Below are 16358 nucleotides of genomic sequence, written 5' to 3'. Positions count from 1 at the left end.
TATCCTCATCGCAGATCCCACAGCTCACCCACCTGGATTCAACTTGCCGTCAACATTGAGCACTTCTCAACTGTTTCTGCAATAGCCAAAGCCCTTGTGTAGCAAATTGGCACAAGTGGGGCCTTGCAGGGAACTCGACTGCAGCTGTGACGCACACCAATCAATGACTGACATCATTGAAGACTGCCTCTTAGCAAAGTTCAGTGGAGAGTTCAGAGACTCATTGACAGCCCATTTTTCAGCACTTGGCCCATGGCTTTGGCATCGTAAGTGTACATCTAAATACTTCTTGAATGTTCTGAGGGTCTCTACCTCCAGCACCCTTTCAGGCAGTGTCCCAAATTCCACCACCCTTTGAAAAACGTTTTCTCTCATATCCCCTCTAAACCTCCTGTCCCTTACCTTAAATCAATGCCCACTGGTCATTGATCCCTCCATCAAGGGGAAAGGTTTGTTCCTATCTATCTTTGTCTCTACTAATTTTATGCATCCCAGTAATGTTCCCTTTCAGTCTCCTGCTCCAAGGAAGACAACCCCAATCTATCCAATCTCTTGTCATAACCAAAACTCTCTAGCCTAGGTGACATAGTGGTAAACCTTCCCTGCACCTTTCTAGTGTGATCATATCCCTCCTATAATGTGCATTCAAGAACGGCACATAATTTTCTAGCTGTGACATAACCAACACTTTATACATTTCCAGTAGCGCCACCTTACTCTTAAACTCTATGCCTTGACTATTAAAGGCAAGTATACCATATGCATTCTTAACCACTTAATCCATCTGCTTCATCTCACTACTGCGGAAGCTATTGCCTGACTTGGTGATTATGGTGCTTGCTTAAAAAAAGTTAGCTACTTTTTCAAGTACCATCTAATAGTTTGCACACAATTATAAAATATAGCCTACGAGTTGTCAGTTGGTTTGTAACCGTTAACACACAAATGGAAATAAACTAACCACCTTTATTAGACAATTGAATTAACAATTGTTTTTGCCCAGTGCAATTATTGCCCCTTTACTGAGAGATTTTTTAAATGAATCCTATTTCTGATCAGTTTCTAACATGAATTCAATCCAGATCCTTCTATAGTTTGTATCAGTTAACAAAAACGTTCAGTTAATTGGACTTCACATTCTGCAGCATCTGTAAAGTAATATCATGAAACAAGTACAAGACCTTGTTGATGAGCCTCAGTTAGAACCGTCCACAGCATAGGAGGAAGAAAATGTCTGGCCAATGAAATGGTTAAATATCTTTTGAATTTGTTAGGTGGACTGGAGAAAGCATTCAAACAGAGAACAGTCTGATTTTCTCTTAGTTAGTCTTTATTACAAAAAGTACAATTGCAAACAACTCTACAGGTACTTTTCCAGTTATCTATTTATTCTACAGGTAATGTGAAGTGAACCACCTTGTATGTAGGAACTGTCTGTCCAGCCTAGAAGTTATGATGCAAATTAACAGAATTTTTTTTAAATGAAGCTGTTATGACTAATTCAGCCATGCTAAATAGTTGACTATGAAATGTGTACTAGTACTTGTGCAAACTTATTTGCTGTGAGGTTAAAGTTCTGTTGACATGGCATTAATAATTAGCATAACATTAACCACCCCCTCAACCCCCAGTGGAATGTGTCAGAGTAGCTGAACTTCAAATCCATTTATCAACTTTTGTTTCAGGATGCTGTTTTGAGTTCATGAATTACAAAAATGTAAACTTTTCCTCAGCAGGTACTTATGCTAAACTTAGCTCTCTCAAAACAAAATAAGGTGGGCCTAATGTTTAATTAGAAACACATTAAGTGGTTTAATTTGAGTGGCCATATGGCTTGTAATCCACTGGATATGTCTATATGGAGCTTTAATGTTTTAATTTATTACCTTATGTGATCATCCATAATATTATGCTGGCTGAATCAACAGAGAATTCCTTTCCTAATACTTGATATCCACTGGTTATTTTATTTGATATTCTGAGCTAATGCCGAGACAGAAGATAAAACTTGAATTCCAGATCTTTATATAGGTAATAAAACAGCAATTTTATATAGTTGTACTGCTTCTGTAATGGTGCAGGAAGGGTTAATATTTTAATATCATATGATTATTTTGGCAGTTCCATATTCAATCTAAAAAATGATCTAAGAACAAGAGAAGTTAGCATTTTTTAAATGTCCACAATTGCTACAACTACTAATAGTTTAATTTGTTTTAAGTGCCCGGTGCAAATCCTGATTTTCAAGAGCTTTTTGACCATTGTGCGGCTTTTACAAAAGTGAAATTAAACCATTAATTACATTAATAAAGGTCTTTGGTGGTCAGCACTTTAGAACTGAAATAGCATTTAAGCTGCCTCTCAGTGTATGCCATTGGACTAACAATGCTTGGTGTTTGCACTTCAGATTTAACCATTTGTCTATTTATTTAGTAACAAGACAAGGCGTAAATAAGAGATTTCTAGCTTTGGACAGTCAGAGAGAATGAGTGAGGAATGGCTTCCTCTGTCTGATGTTAATCTGAGAAGGTGGAGTTTTCCAGCACTCCAGAAAAAACGGCAGGGGAAATAAATTATTTCCAGTGACTGAATCTTATGCCTGATCAGCTTCCAGTTTTAGTCAGTGTTCTAACTGAAGGGAAGGCGTTTGCCTCCTAAAACAAAGTTAACAAAAAAAGACGCGCCTTGAGGCACGTGGGAGGGGGCTGGAAAGTGGAATACAATATGCTCTGAAGAAGACGTGTTCGAAAGCTGTATTGCAGCTTATGAAGCTGATGTATTAGAATGCAGTAGAAACAGCTGACAGCTGGCAGTTCCTACAGTTCCTGGCTTATGACTTTCCCAACAGAAGCTCCCTGACATTAAACTTGTAATCTCTTTAATACAGCAAAAAAAACTCTCATTCACAAGAACCGGGTTCCCAGCAGAACGGAATACGAAGAGAACGGGGATATGGATAAACAACGATGCTTTAATTCTTGGACTTTGCTGTTTCTGGTTGGAATATTCTTGCCAGATTTTGTGTATGGATCTGTGGGGTTTTACCCAAGGTTTGCCCCATTCTTTTTCCTTTGTACCCACCATGGAGAGCTGGAGGGCGATGGAGAACAGGGAGAGGTGTTGATGTCACTTCATATTGTGGGAAACCCAGGATATTATGTGCCTGGTCAAGAATATCATGGTAGGTCACTTTTACAATTAACTGGATGTTGCTTTTGGGTTTTAGTGTCCAGTTTAACATAACAATATAATAGTCATTTCCTGAGTGAAATAAGTATCGTCCTTTCACATGATGTGATGTGTAAAATACATATGATAAAATTGGCATACATCTGGTTACAGTCTGCATATTTAAAATAAGCAGTTCTTTGTTTTCAGAGACACTGGAGTATTTAATATTTTAATGTTTACATTACAAGAAAAGCAAGGTTAAAAATGGAATCAATCATATTAACATGATTTATTTGACCATCAGCATGCTTGCTGATATGAGTTATGAAGACAAATTAATCCTTTGGGGTTTCCTCCTTTGTTGTGAACCATTCCCTTTCTGTTTCTAAATCTCTGTCCTTCAGAGGGTCTGTACTAGGATGTATTAAACTAAGCTGGCAGGTCTGAGTATGCTTTGTGTGTGGGCTCAACTCAAGTGTAAAAGCCTTTTGCTGGGACAGCTGTCAGTCCCAGGCCAGTCTATGTTTTAAAATAAAGTGGATACATTTCTAATGTGAGAGCGTACAGTGTACTTGCAGGTCATTTCTATCCTGCCGACTATGTTCGTGATCAGTGAGAAGATAACATAATGCCCAGTGCAGTATCTCTACTGTACATGTGTGAAAGACAGCAGACTGCTCCCTGTAAGCCAAAAGTGAGAGTTCAGGTCAGCTGTGCATGGGGTTGAATTAACATGGAAAAACCAGCTTGACTAAAGCATTAGGAAGCAAAAGTGTCAATCTTGTATTTGCACAGGAGATTCTGGCAATCTTCAAAAGGAAAAATTAAATTATTGTACTATCCACTTTAAAATAATTTTACTGAAAGAAGAAAGTACAGTGATTTAAATTTCAAAGTGTAATCCTGCAAAAAGGTGTCCCTTTCATTACATACTGGTTGCCTTAAGGTGATGGAATCAGATGATTTATTTGTATTCAAACATAATATTAACCAATTCAGTTCAAGTGCTGGCAATTGTTCATCCACTGGGACTAATTAGTGGGAAACAACTGTAAGATGAACACACTGCAATTTTCCTGAAAGGTTGTAATATTTTATTTTAAAACATGAAGCATGTATAGTTCCCTATTCAATTACCATTTCAGTACAATTAGAGGATAGGCAGAGTAAATAAAGATTGGAGAGCATTCCAGACAATTGTACAATCTTCACTTGGGGAACAACTGATAATGATAACCTGGACTGCATTATTGTCCGGTGTAGTTGATGAGGGTAAATGTCTTCTGGCACATGAGCCAATCTACAGCTAAGTATTGAAGTTCATTCTAAAAGAACCCAGATTCAGGTTGATTAGCTTTCAGGATACATACTGCTGTAAAGTTGAGAGAGATTGGCTTTGTGAAAACTTTTTTAAATGAAGGTTAAAATGTTATAGCTTGTGGTTCACCTTCACAATATTGACGTGGGCAAGGAAGCCAGACCTTTTTCAAGATTTAGCCAGGTCAGGTGTCTAGTTTGGGGCTAGAAATTAGAATTAAAATACCAACCAACTCTATGCAAAGTTATAGGGGGCAAATAGAAAAAAAGTGGCTTCTTAACACCTAAACTCATCTAAACATATGATAGGCATGCTAACTACTGTTATTTCAATGCTGGGCTGACCGCCAATAAGACTTGATTTCAGTAATTAGATACAACATGTTGCTGTCTGTAATTGTTTCTGCTGCGCCACAAGATTAAAAAACCAAGTTAATAATTAAACTGTTTTGCCTTTGAAACTTTTGTGATTCTGGGATTAAGCCAGTGAAATTCTGAAATGAAGCAGATATTTTATTACTGAGCACAATAGATAACAATGCATGTTTGAGAGAGTTACTTTCACTTATTATCTTCACACTAGAATGGCAGTTATGCTCTAATTATATTGCCATTCAAAAGTTTCAGGAAGAGGTTGGGGATACTATATCTGTTTACAAACTCCTATCAATGTCTTGAGTTGTACAAATTGGAATCTCCTAATGATTCTCCATATTGTTTACCACTCCCCGCAGAAGCAGATTTGTTCCATTTACTCAGTGGACTTTTCCACTCGTTCACACTAGCGGGATTTTCTGATCTGCTGCAGTGATTGGAGATTTGGCTGAGCACCAAATTCTCTGTTCTCATTTGCAGCGGCGGCAGGGCATGAACTGCTGGAAAATTCAGGCCAATGTCTTCCTTAACCTGGCTAAGATAGAGAGCTGACTATCCAGGAGGTAGTCAGCATCACCGGTATCTCCACCTCAAATCTGGGAAATGGGAGGGAGAACAAGATAGTTCATGAATGTACTCCTTTCATTGTGTTATCCTCATGCTCTTCCAAAATTTCAGTTTTAGTATGTTTTGTGCTTGATATATCACTCAAAGGAAACAAATCAAACAGGCTGCTTTTCAGTTGCATATTTTTAACCAAAATTATGACCATCTGAATTAGAGAATAGCTTGTTTTAATACTAACATGCAGTATAAAGAGCAAAGAAAATTACAGCACATGAACAGGCCCTTTGGTCCTCCAAGCCTGCACCGACCATGCTGCCCGACTTAACTAAAACCCTCTACTCTTCTGGGGTCCATATCCCTCTATTCCCATCCTATTCATGCACTTGTCCAGACACACCATAAAACTCACTATCATATCTGCAAATCATATAGTGCACATTTGAGTTGCCACTCCACAGTTCCAACTCTGATCAGGGCTGGAACTTTCCAGCTGTTGATGCCAGTGGGATCCTCCTATCCTGCCAAAGGCACACCCCGCTGCTGTTTTCATGGCAGTGAGGGGTGCATTCAGTGAGAAACCCCATTGACAGCAACAAGACCAATCCCACCGCCTGCCAATAGTGGGCTGGTTAAGTGGTGAATCCTGACCCGCATGTTGCTTTGTAGGAAGAGGGCAATATTGGAGGAAAAGTAAACTCCTGGCCATTATGTCAACGCTTTGACAATCAAGTGTAATGATATTGTGCGTATCTAGAAGCGCAGTATTTTTGGTTCTATATCTCAGCCAAAAATAATGTGAATGGGCATTGAAGGGGAGTAAAAATTTGTTAAACAGAGGAGGAGAGTGAGAAACAAAAGATTTTGTGTTCAATTTCTAAATATTCTGTAATGCAAACCTTATAGCATGAACTACCAATTCCTTGTGAGTAGGAAGCAACGAAACTGTTATCACATCCTAAATAAAACAAGGCCAGACAGCTGGTTTGGACTTGACTATTTTTCCTGGGCTTGGCCACATTTAGTATAAAATATTTCACTGGTAATGATTTTAGAATGCATTGTATTAACAACTTTCATTCCACTGGCTGGCTTTCCCACTCTGCCTTGGCACTAATCCCTCAGTCGTAAGAACTAAACATAAGCTGCTGTTTTATACACGCCAGTATAAACCTGATTAAATATCAAAAAGGAAGCCATGCATTTATATTTCACTGTTTATGATCACAGGACATTTAAATGCACTTTACAGCCAGTGAAGTACTTTTGAAGTGTGGTCACTGTTGTAGAAAAATAATCATCTTGTGATCAATTTTTCAGAGCCCTTGAGATCAGGTCACGAGTTTAACATTTTTAACATAGCATTTGATTACTGGATATTTTGTTTTACAAGTGTGATCATGGTTGCTGACCATGAGACAAACACTTGATGTGAAAGTTAAGATTGATGTTTCACAGGTAAGAAACATAGGTCAGGATCCTCAAGTAGTGCAGCAGGCCAGGAGACATCAGCACGGAATATGTAGCAGGACTTGCCTCTGGCATCCAGCTGATTGGGAGTAGCCCAGGCCCCTTTTTTCTAACGTAAGGGGCTATTACCGTATGGAAATTGCTATATCGAGGTATCGGAGCTGGCAGGGAGATAGGGAATAGGATGTCGGGGTTGGCCAATAAGGAGGGGGGGACGTGGGGAGGAGATCGGGGTTAGCCATGAGCGCAGGCCTGAGGATGGGAGAAGGTCAGGGATAACCTTGGGAAGTTGAAAGCTAGTGATCAGGGAAGCCAGTGATTGGGGAGAGGGTGGGAGGGGAGTGTTTATGCACCATCTCCCCACTGACAGATGTCCCAGTCAGCATGCTGATGCCAGCTTCTCCAGTGGGATGAGCCTCTGCCTCCTACTTTCTGGCATAAGTCTCACTGCGGCACTTTAATGCACAGAGTACCGGAGGTTCGTAAAACTAAGTACATCCAAAAGTTTGTGGGAAAATCTCCCATTTTTCCTCCTGTTGGGCACTTTGGCTTTTTTTGGGAGGATCCCAATCATGGTGTTTCAGCTTTTGTTTAAAGGTGATATTTGTGGAAACATATTGCTGACCCACATTTGCTGTGTTGTCTTTATCAACTCTGTGTCAAAATATTGAAAATATATAGGATGGGTTTAAGATGAAGTCAGATGGATGATACTATTTGTTTATTGAATGAAAACATTTCACAACAATAAGATTTCAGAAAGGAAAGATTGCGTGGTAGGACAATAGATTTCAGTCACGTGTTCTGATGCAGCTGTGATGCTATGACTATCAATATCTTATGACATGAATTGGACATTTCTGCTTATATTCATCAAAAATCTTAAAGTAATTTATTGAAGAACAATACTGTTCTTCTTAATATTGTCTTCACCATCTGAAGGCTTATTAAATGGGAAACTTGGGTCTTGTCCAATATATTTGTGGAAGAAAATATTCTCCCTTATGATCTTTTAATATGTCCCTATGATACTCTATCAGCAAAGTGCTTCAACTCTAGAACAGATTTGATAGGTGTGACATAGTGTGAGTTTCTGTGCAGATAGCTTAATTCCTGAAACCAAACTGTTACACTTGATTGTGTTCCAATATCATATTGTTTTAAGTAGCAAATCATCTTCCATTGGAATTGTAAAAGTTCCAATTTTATTCTAACTTAAAATGTGTATAGAAATGAAAGTGTTAGATTATAATTCTAACCAAGTGGTTTCAGAATGAGATTTACCAATTGAACTTTGCTTTGAAATCTGATAATGGGACCTTATGTGCTACTCACTGAATCAATGTGGATTCAGAAATCACAAATTCCAAAGATCTAATTAAATTACAGAGCTTACACCTATAAATAGTTTGGGCTTCATAAATCTTGAATTGATTTTGCTGCGTTGCATAAGTAGGGTTATTAACAGGTTTCAGGCTTGTTTAGGGTTGAAATATAGATACTTTGGTAGCAAGAACAAAACACCATATAAGAGGGCTGGTATTGGCAAGTGAAAGGGAAATTATTTCTATTAGATCTGTCTTCCCATGCTTTTTCCAGTGGACCAAACCCTTTTTATATGAAGATGACTAGCTGTGTATGTCACATTTCTTGCAAAAGTCATACATGCAGTATATTTAATTCTTGTTATCTTTAAATGAACATCTTGCCAGTTTTTGATGAGAGCTTCTTTTTCCAAGCAAAGTAACTCAGTGGCATTGAGGGTGAGCACGATCTCTTCCCGTACTTCCAGTTGCATTCTGTTAACTATTAGGAAAACTTTGGCTTGTACCTTCACTGCGCGCATGTGAACCTACACTCCTCCCCATCGCTACTGTTGCAGCCTGTCTCAGTAAAATTCCAAATTTTGGGCTGTGTCCACTGCAATTGATAGAAACTGCTTTGCGTATCGCAGAAACATTTCATATGAATTGTTATAACGGCATGGTATGGGGACTTGAAACCCATTAATCTGATTGGATTCAAAGCTTGTGCTAGAAGTAAAAGCAGGCCCATCAAAAATTACTGAGTTTACAAGAAGAAAGAAAATACACATTTTTAGCACCTTAGTGAGGAAAAGAAAATGACCGAGAAGCATAATGTATTCAAGAATAATTACTGGGCAGTGTTGTATGGTGTTGGCTACAGTTTGGTAGTTTGATTAAGTCTTTCTATAGGTTAACCTTAAATCTTTATTGACTCGTAGAACTATTTACAAGTATACAGTAAAGGGATACAAGCTAGGAACTGTCTCCATGCTTGCTGCTACACGTAGATCTGTCCAAAACTAGACTAACCTGGGTGCATGTCATGTGATCTCTTACACCATTGTATGGGTGGTACTTACTCACTCCCATATGCGGCATATACTACATTGGTAGAACACTTAATGGAAATTGAAGCATGGTTGTGGAGGTAGGTTTTGAAGAGACCTTTTGTTAATAAGGAATAATGAAACTAAGTTTAAGAGGGTTTTACAGAGGAGGAACAAAACGGCTGAAAATGCTGCTACTGAATTTGTTGCAGGAGGGGAATGGAAAGCAGACCTGCACTATAAAACCAGTTTTGTTTTTACGTAAATAAGAATATTAGCTGCAAAATACTAATGCTTTATTGTAATTAATAGGTTCCTAGAAATGTGATAACCATTGATAGTGTATGTAGCTTATCTACTGATCTTAAAACAGAATAATTACCAACTCCTCAATAATCCCTGATACCATAAAGGCACAAATGATCTTTTTATCTTAGCTGCCTCTATCATTATAAAAATCCAGTGTCACTCACCACACTTTGTTTTCTTTTCCATTTACCTTGTGCCTTTGTTTTCTATCTGTTTTAGTTTTTCTTTCCACCCTGTAAGGGCTTCTTTCTGCATCTATGATTTTCCTTTTTGTTGTATTCCAGCACATCTAAAAGGGAAAGGCGACAAAAACTCACACCCACTGGGCTTCTCATTTCCTAGTACATATAAAAATGGGCAGAAAAACTAATTTATTGAAGTGGGGATCAGCCATGGAGTGCTGGAGGGGAGGCTGGAAGCTACACCAGATGTCATTCAAGATTGAGTGGGCAGGCAGGTGCCAGGTTTGGTTGCTAGGTCATGAAAAGGCTGAATGGAGTTGAGTCAAGCAGAGAATCCAAATGTGACACAGGTTGAACAAGACTCAACATCATGCTGAGTATGGATGAGAGATGAGGTTGGAAATCAGAAAGACAGAGCAGCTGGAAACTGTAGGGAGAAAAATAATTCAAAAAAGTTAGAAATAATTTTTAAAATGTAAAGAAATAATTTTAAAAATGTAGAGAAGGGATCAGATTTTTTAATGGTGTTATATGGTTAACATAGATTAACTTGCAACATTAGTAGCTCAATCAAAATTACATTAACCGTACAGTACCACAGACATCGCATTTTAATAACGTGGGTTAATGAGAGAAGACTCTTATGATAGTAACTGGATTGCATTCTTTATGTGCTGGTACTCTTTTCAAGTGTCACACAAAACTTTCTTTTTATCAAAGCTTCAGATTTTAATGCTTCGTGGGATTGCAAGCTTTGCATAGAATTATAGGAGTTTATCTGAGAAATTTCAGTGGTCTTGTACATATCAAAAGTAACCTGATGCTCTTTTAAAAATGTACAAGCAAAAATGGCTTTGAGAATTAAGCACAATTCAGTTGGAGAAAGAAAATGAGTATTGGAAGAGTTGAAAGAAAAAGAGAATGGTAACTCGCAACAACATTGATCAATCTATCACTTGGCAATTTTAGGGTTAGTATCACTGTTTGTCTAGAGAACACCAAGAATCATGACGAATATTGAGCTTGCATTCAGCATCAAGAACTTGTGCTTGGTTGGTTGGCTAGAATCATTTTAGATCAGATAATTAAATGGGAGGGAAATTCAGTTCTATATTTCAATAGATTGAAGATACAAGCAAGGTGAAGGGTGCGAAAAAAAATAGGGATTTTTTTTCTCCCCATTTTTGTCAAGATGGGGAAGCCAGTGAGAGTCCTCAAATGGCTTTGAGCACTATTTTTTCTGATCGGCCTCCTGACTGGTCAGGTGCCAAAGTTGCTGTCAGCGTGGGCTCGACTTAGGTCCCACCCCTTCCATTTTTTTTTCCAAAGTGCTTGAAAATTTGGTGGGAAACCCTGGCAAGGCAGCAGGTGGGCTGTCCTTTACTTTCCCCATTGAGGTAAGACTTCAAAATAAATTTATAAAATACCACTCAAAGTATTTGGTGCTTAGGTGCTACGCTGAATGCTGCGGAATATAATATTTCCTGAACTGATGGAACTTAGGATGCCAATATTCTGGAAGTTTGGTGGATTTGCGTTTTCTGAGGGACAGAATGAAGCTTTTGGGAATCATTGTTTGAGAAATTTGATAGATTGGCTAGAGTCAATGACAGACAGTGTCCCAACCCGGGAATCAAACTCTTGTCCCTGGCACTTTGAGGCAGCAGTGCTAACCACTGTGTCACCCCTTCTACATGCGTGTTGGAAAATGTTTTCCTTTATAAACAAAATGAAATAATGTCAATCACTTCAGACTTAGAATTTATACATAATATTAGCATGATGATAACCTTCAAATTTGTATTCTAGCTGTTCTCCATCACCACATGAAATCGTTTTCTCTATACCTTTTTAATGAATATAATGTTCCTTTAAATTTATTTCCTCAATTAAGGTTCTTGTTTTAATTTTTATTTCTCATTAGGCTCATCACTTGTCCAGTTAGATAAATGTTCAAGAATGTTTGCAGATTTGTGTCTCTACTTCTATTTTCCTCTCAATTTTGTTCTCATTTTCATGGAAATTATTTTTGACAACCACTCTGCTGAAGTTAACATATCATAACTCAATTAGATTGTGTTGATTATGACCATACATTTAATATTCTCTCCTATTCAAACGGATAAATACTGGAAATTATGTGCTAAATGCTTAGAAAACAGAATGCATTCAACTTTCCTTTACATTGCTATTCAAATGGAAAAACAAAGTGAAACTGGAAATCTGAAATAAAGATTTTACATTGCTGATTTTCTGTATATGTTTTAAATAACTGGGTGTCTGCATGAATTTGATTTTAACAATCCACAATTTCCATCCCTTTATCTTTTGGTGCTTTGTTTTGGTGCTATCTATGCATCAGTTACAATACTCCAGTTGGTTGTTAACAGCAGATTGGCAACCCTGGAGCAGCATTAACTTCTTTTCATTTTAAAATACTGATATACATGCACAATGACTGTCGGCATGATCAATGTTCAGATCTTCAGCAATTTGCGAAACTTGTCAGTTCATTTTACTGTTTCAGTGAACGTAAACCCTAGAAGTCTCTGTGAACCAAGCTGATGTTGTTTTCGTGAGTCCTAGATATTCAATCTCCTGTCCCTTTGCATTAACAACAATACCAGTAAGTTTGTCAGAAAAATGCAAAGCAACTTCCAGAAGAGTAGAGTGCTTCTTGTACAAGGCTTTTGTAAACTGATGAGGAAACACTTACAGGAATGTTCAAAATGCTGTAGCAGCACAATGAACAAGGCAGCACTGCTTAATTTCAAGTTTCCATTTTACTTTATATGACAAAGAACAGTATAGTTCACAGAGCTGAATTTGTGCTCAGTGACTGTCTTTAGATACAAAGGGGCAAAAGAAAGAAAAGCAAATTCTGCAAAGGGAAGGCATTGCATATATATTTCCTCTGTTTATGGAATTGCTATAAACATTTTCTAAGTCACACTAACTACACACTGTTGAAAAATATTATTTGTTGGTTTCCTGAACTTTCATTGTAATGAAAACTCCTTTAGCACACATTCCTACGAGTAAGTTAGATCCAGTCAAAAAGTCCAGCGTAAACCATGGGGGCCAAACATGACTCATTTATATCCTGAATCTGAGCCCTCAAAGTCAGTGGCAGGATTTTACTTTCATAGGTATTTAGGAGTATTCTAATAATGTTGCAGCAGGTTGTTAATTTTAGTTTATCTCTTGATTGTAGTACATGTCTGGAAATGCCAGTATCACAGTATTTGATGTTGAGGTGGATTCCACTTCCAAAGTAAAATTACATTTAACTTGACAATTATTTGAACAAGCAGCTCAATTAAATTAATCACAATTGTTCACTTATACTGATACATTTGTGCCAGTACTGTCCTAATTTAAAAAGTTTCCCTTGTGGCTCTGTTGGTAAGCACATTGTCCAGCATGGAGATCAGCCAAATCATTTGGAAATGTTCTTGTTCTAGTTGGATTCTTTTGCATTATTCACATAGTACACAGGGTAAAGGCAAAATACTGCAGATGTTGGAATCTGAAACAAAACAGAAAACAAAGGGTCATCTAGACTCGAAACATTAACCCTATTCTCTTTCCACAGACGCTTTAGACCTGATGAGATTTTCCAGCATTTTCTGTTTTTATTTCAGTGCACAGGTTAATGCTATCTGTTAGTGCTATTTACTTCTGCAAATTGGACAGAAGATATATTACAGTCGAGTTAATTTTTGTATGTTAGGGAAAAGCAGAATCACGGATTGTTCTGAAAAACTATAGTCTCCATGACTTTATTGCTGACATACTAGACTGAAATCCACTAGATTGGCCATTCATATTATTTGATAGAGGTCTGTGCACCAAGCCATTCTGTTCAGTTCCAACATCTTATGTATTGGCAACCTATCATCTAATATAATTGAAAAGAAGAGGGGGAGAAATTCCTCTTTTAATAGAGACTGTTCAAAGCCCTCATGGTGGTTTTTCACCATGTAAGAAGCATTAACAGTTCAAGGCTCAATTTAATGTTGAGAAACAGTTTAGGAGAAATGTCTTTGGTACCAAGAGAAATAGTAAAGTTTCTAATGATTGTTTGTATTGAGGATTGTTCAGTTACTTGCATTTTTTATTCTTTCATGGGAGTTGATGAGGCCAGCACTTTTATTGCTCATCCCTAAATGCCCTTGAGAAGGTGGTGGTGAGCCGCCTTCTTGAACCACAGCAGTCCATGCGCTGTCGATACACCAGCAATGCTTTTGGGAGAGAGTTTGACCCAGCAACAGTGAAAAAACAGCACTATAGTTCAAAGTCAGATTGGTGTGTGGTTTGGAGGGGAACTGGCAGGTTGTGGTGTTCCCATGTGGCTGCAGCCCGTATTCTTCTAGGTGGTCGAGGTCACGGATTTGGAAGGTGCTTTTGAAGGAACCTTGGTAACTTGCTGCAATGCATCTTTGATAAACACTGCTGCTACTGTATACCACCGGTGAAGGGAAGGGATAGTAGAGGCAGTAGGTGTGGTGCCAATCAAGCTGCTTGCTTTCTCTTGGATGATATCAAGTTTTTTGAGTGTTGGTGAGGCTGCAATCATCCAAGCAAGCGGAGAATATTCCATCACAGTACTGACTTGTATCTTGTGGACAGGGTTTGAGGTATCAGAAGGTGATTTACTTGCTACAGGATTCCTAACCTCTAACCTGCTCTTCTAGCCTCAGTATTTGTATGGCTGGTCCAATTCCGTTTCTGGTCAATGTTAACCTCTAGAAAGTTGATTGTGTTGAATTCCACGATGGTAATGCCTTTGAATGTCAAAGAGAAATGGTTGGACATTCTGTTATTGGAGATGGTCACTGTCTGGCACTTATGTGGTGCGAATGTTACGTTGCCACTTATCAGCCCAAGTCTGAATGTTATCCAAGTCTTGTTGTATACGTACATGGACTGCTTCAGAATCTGAGGAGGTTGAATGGTGCTGGATGTTGTGCAATCATCAGTAAACACCCCCATTTCTGACCTTATGAGGGAGGGGAAGTCATTGATGAAGCATGTGAAGATGACTGGGTCTCGGACATTACTCTGAAGAATTCCTGCAGTGATGTCTTGGTACATCAACAACCACAACCATCTTCTTTTGTGCTAGGTATGACTCCAACCAGTGGGAGGTTTTCCCTCAATTTCCATTGACTCCAGTTTTGCCCAGGCTCCTTGATACCATACTCAGTCAAATGCAGCCTGCAGTAAAACTCTTTTGTCCATGTTTGAGCCAAGACTGTAATAGGATCAAGAGTGGAGTGACCTGGCAGAACCCAAACTGAGCATCAGTGAATAGATTGTTTCTGAATAAGTGCTGCTTGCTAGCACGGTCAAAGACCTCTTCCACCATTAAAGGACAGTAATTGGCCAGATTTTTCCTACTTTTTTGTGGACAGATATACCTGTACAACAGTAGGTAGATGCCAGAGTTGTAGATGTATTGGAACAGTTTGTTTAATGTTAAATAAACAATATCTAATGTTAAACAACATTACAGCCAGATAGAGTCTGTCTTATTCCATCTTCTGATTTCAAGGGGATTGCGTGTTAGATTCCAGAGAACAGGAGCAAAGGTTCTCTGTTTTTTTAGTCTTGCCACATTTATCTAAATAAAGGGCAGGTAAAATCACAGTCTGATTCACAGGAAGCACAAGGTCCACTTATGGTGGGGTAAACAAGGAGAATATTCAGTGCTGTGTGATTGACTGCGTATCTGACATCTAAAAGTCTATTCAAATTATTTAAGTTAATATTAACTGAACAGCCAAAAATGGTAGTAAAAAATGAATACAGTACATCAGAGTGACTTGGAAAGAGAGCCAGAGACAGTAACAAGGTAAAATCCACCTGTTAAAATGCTATAGTTGGAAATTACAAAGGAGAAGCTTGAGGGAAAGGAAACAGTACAAACATGAGAAGAACAAGTGCTTCAAGTCAGGGCTAATGAGAAATGTGCTGGTACAAATTTGAGTTAGGATAAAAGAGAAGATGCCCTAATGCACAGTTGAGCTGGTGGAGATATGCATATCATCATCAAGGCTGAATTAAGCCATATTACATTTTAAAAAAGGAGATGATGTAAATCAATTTTTTAACGGGGTGTTTGATTTGTTAACAAGCCATTATAACTGAAATACAGATGTTTTGGTAGGCTGGCTTGTACTATCATTTAGCAGTAAAGGGCTCATGGATTTCTCTCATGTGGATCCAGTAAACAGTGTAGTCTATGAAATGGTAATATGTGCTGTTCTTACTGTTTATGGTTTAATGCCTGAAGCATGCCAGTGAAGAAGTAAATAACTACAGAAACTCCATATGGGACTTTTTGAAGATTAGGCACAGAGCTAAAGGCTATTCAGAAGTTGTGGTTAGATAAGAAACAGTTAGTTGATATTGAGGAACCACATCAATTAATGTGGAAGATTTTGAAATTGGTTGCAAATAATCCAGGAGCACAGTTGCTTGATTGGAACGGCAAGACATCAGCTGGGAGGGAAGTTGAACGCCAAATTGTCCATGCTGAGATACTAAACTAGTTATGAGCCTATCTTGGCACTATCAAGGAGAACGCAAGGAACAGAGATAGAGTTAGATGT

At 38.3% G+C, this 16358-nt stretch overlaps 1 protein-coding gene across 1 annotated transcript in view; it reads left to right on the top strand.

Moving 5' to 3' along the window:
* The first annotated feature begins 2733 nt into the window (after positions 1–2733).
* The window catches only part of reln (reelin), a 318770-nt gene continuing 305145 nt past the window's right edge, over positions 2734–16358 (top strand). The window contains exon 1 of the mRNA XM_080207461.1: positions 2734–3181. Coding sequence (XP_080063587.1) covers positions 2953–3181 — 229 coding nt within the window. The 5' untranslated portion in view covers positions 2734–2952. The remainder of the gene's footprint in view (positions 3182–16358) is intronic.

Source organism: Carcharhinus amblyrhynchos, chromosome 19, assembly GCF_965287045.1.
Source record: "Carcharhinus amblyrhynchos chromosome 19, sCarAmb.v2.hapA, whole genome shotgun sequence".
NCBI classification, from domain to species: domain Eukaryota; kingdom Metazoa; phylum Chordata; class Chondrichthyes; order Carcharhiniformes; family Carcharhinidae; genus Carcharhinus; species Carcharhinus amblyrhynchos.
This window is presented reverse-complemented; position numbering and strand designations above follow the sequence as displayed.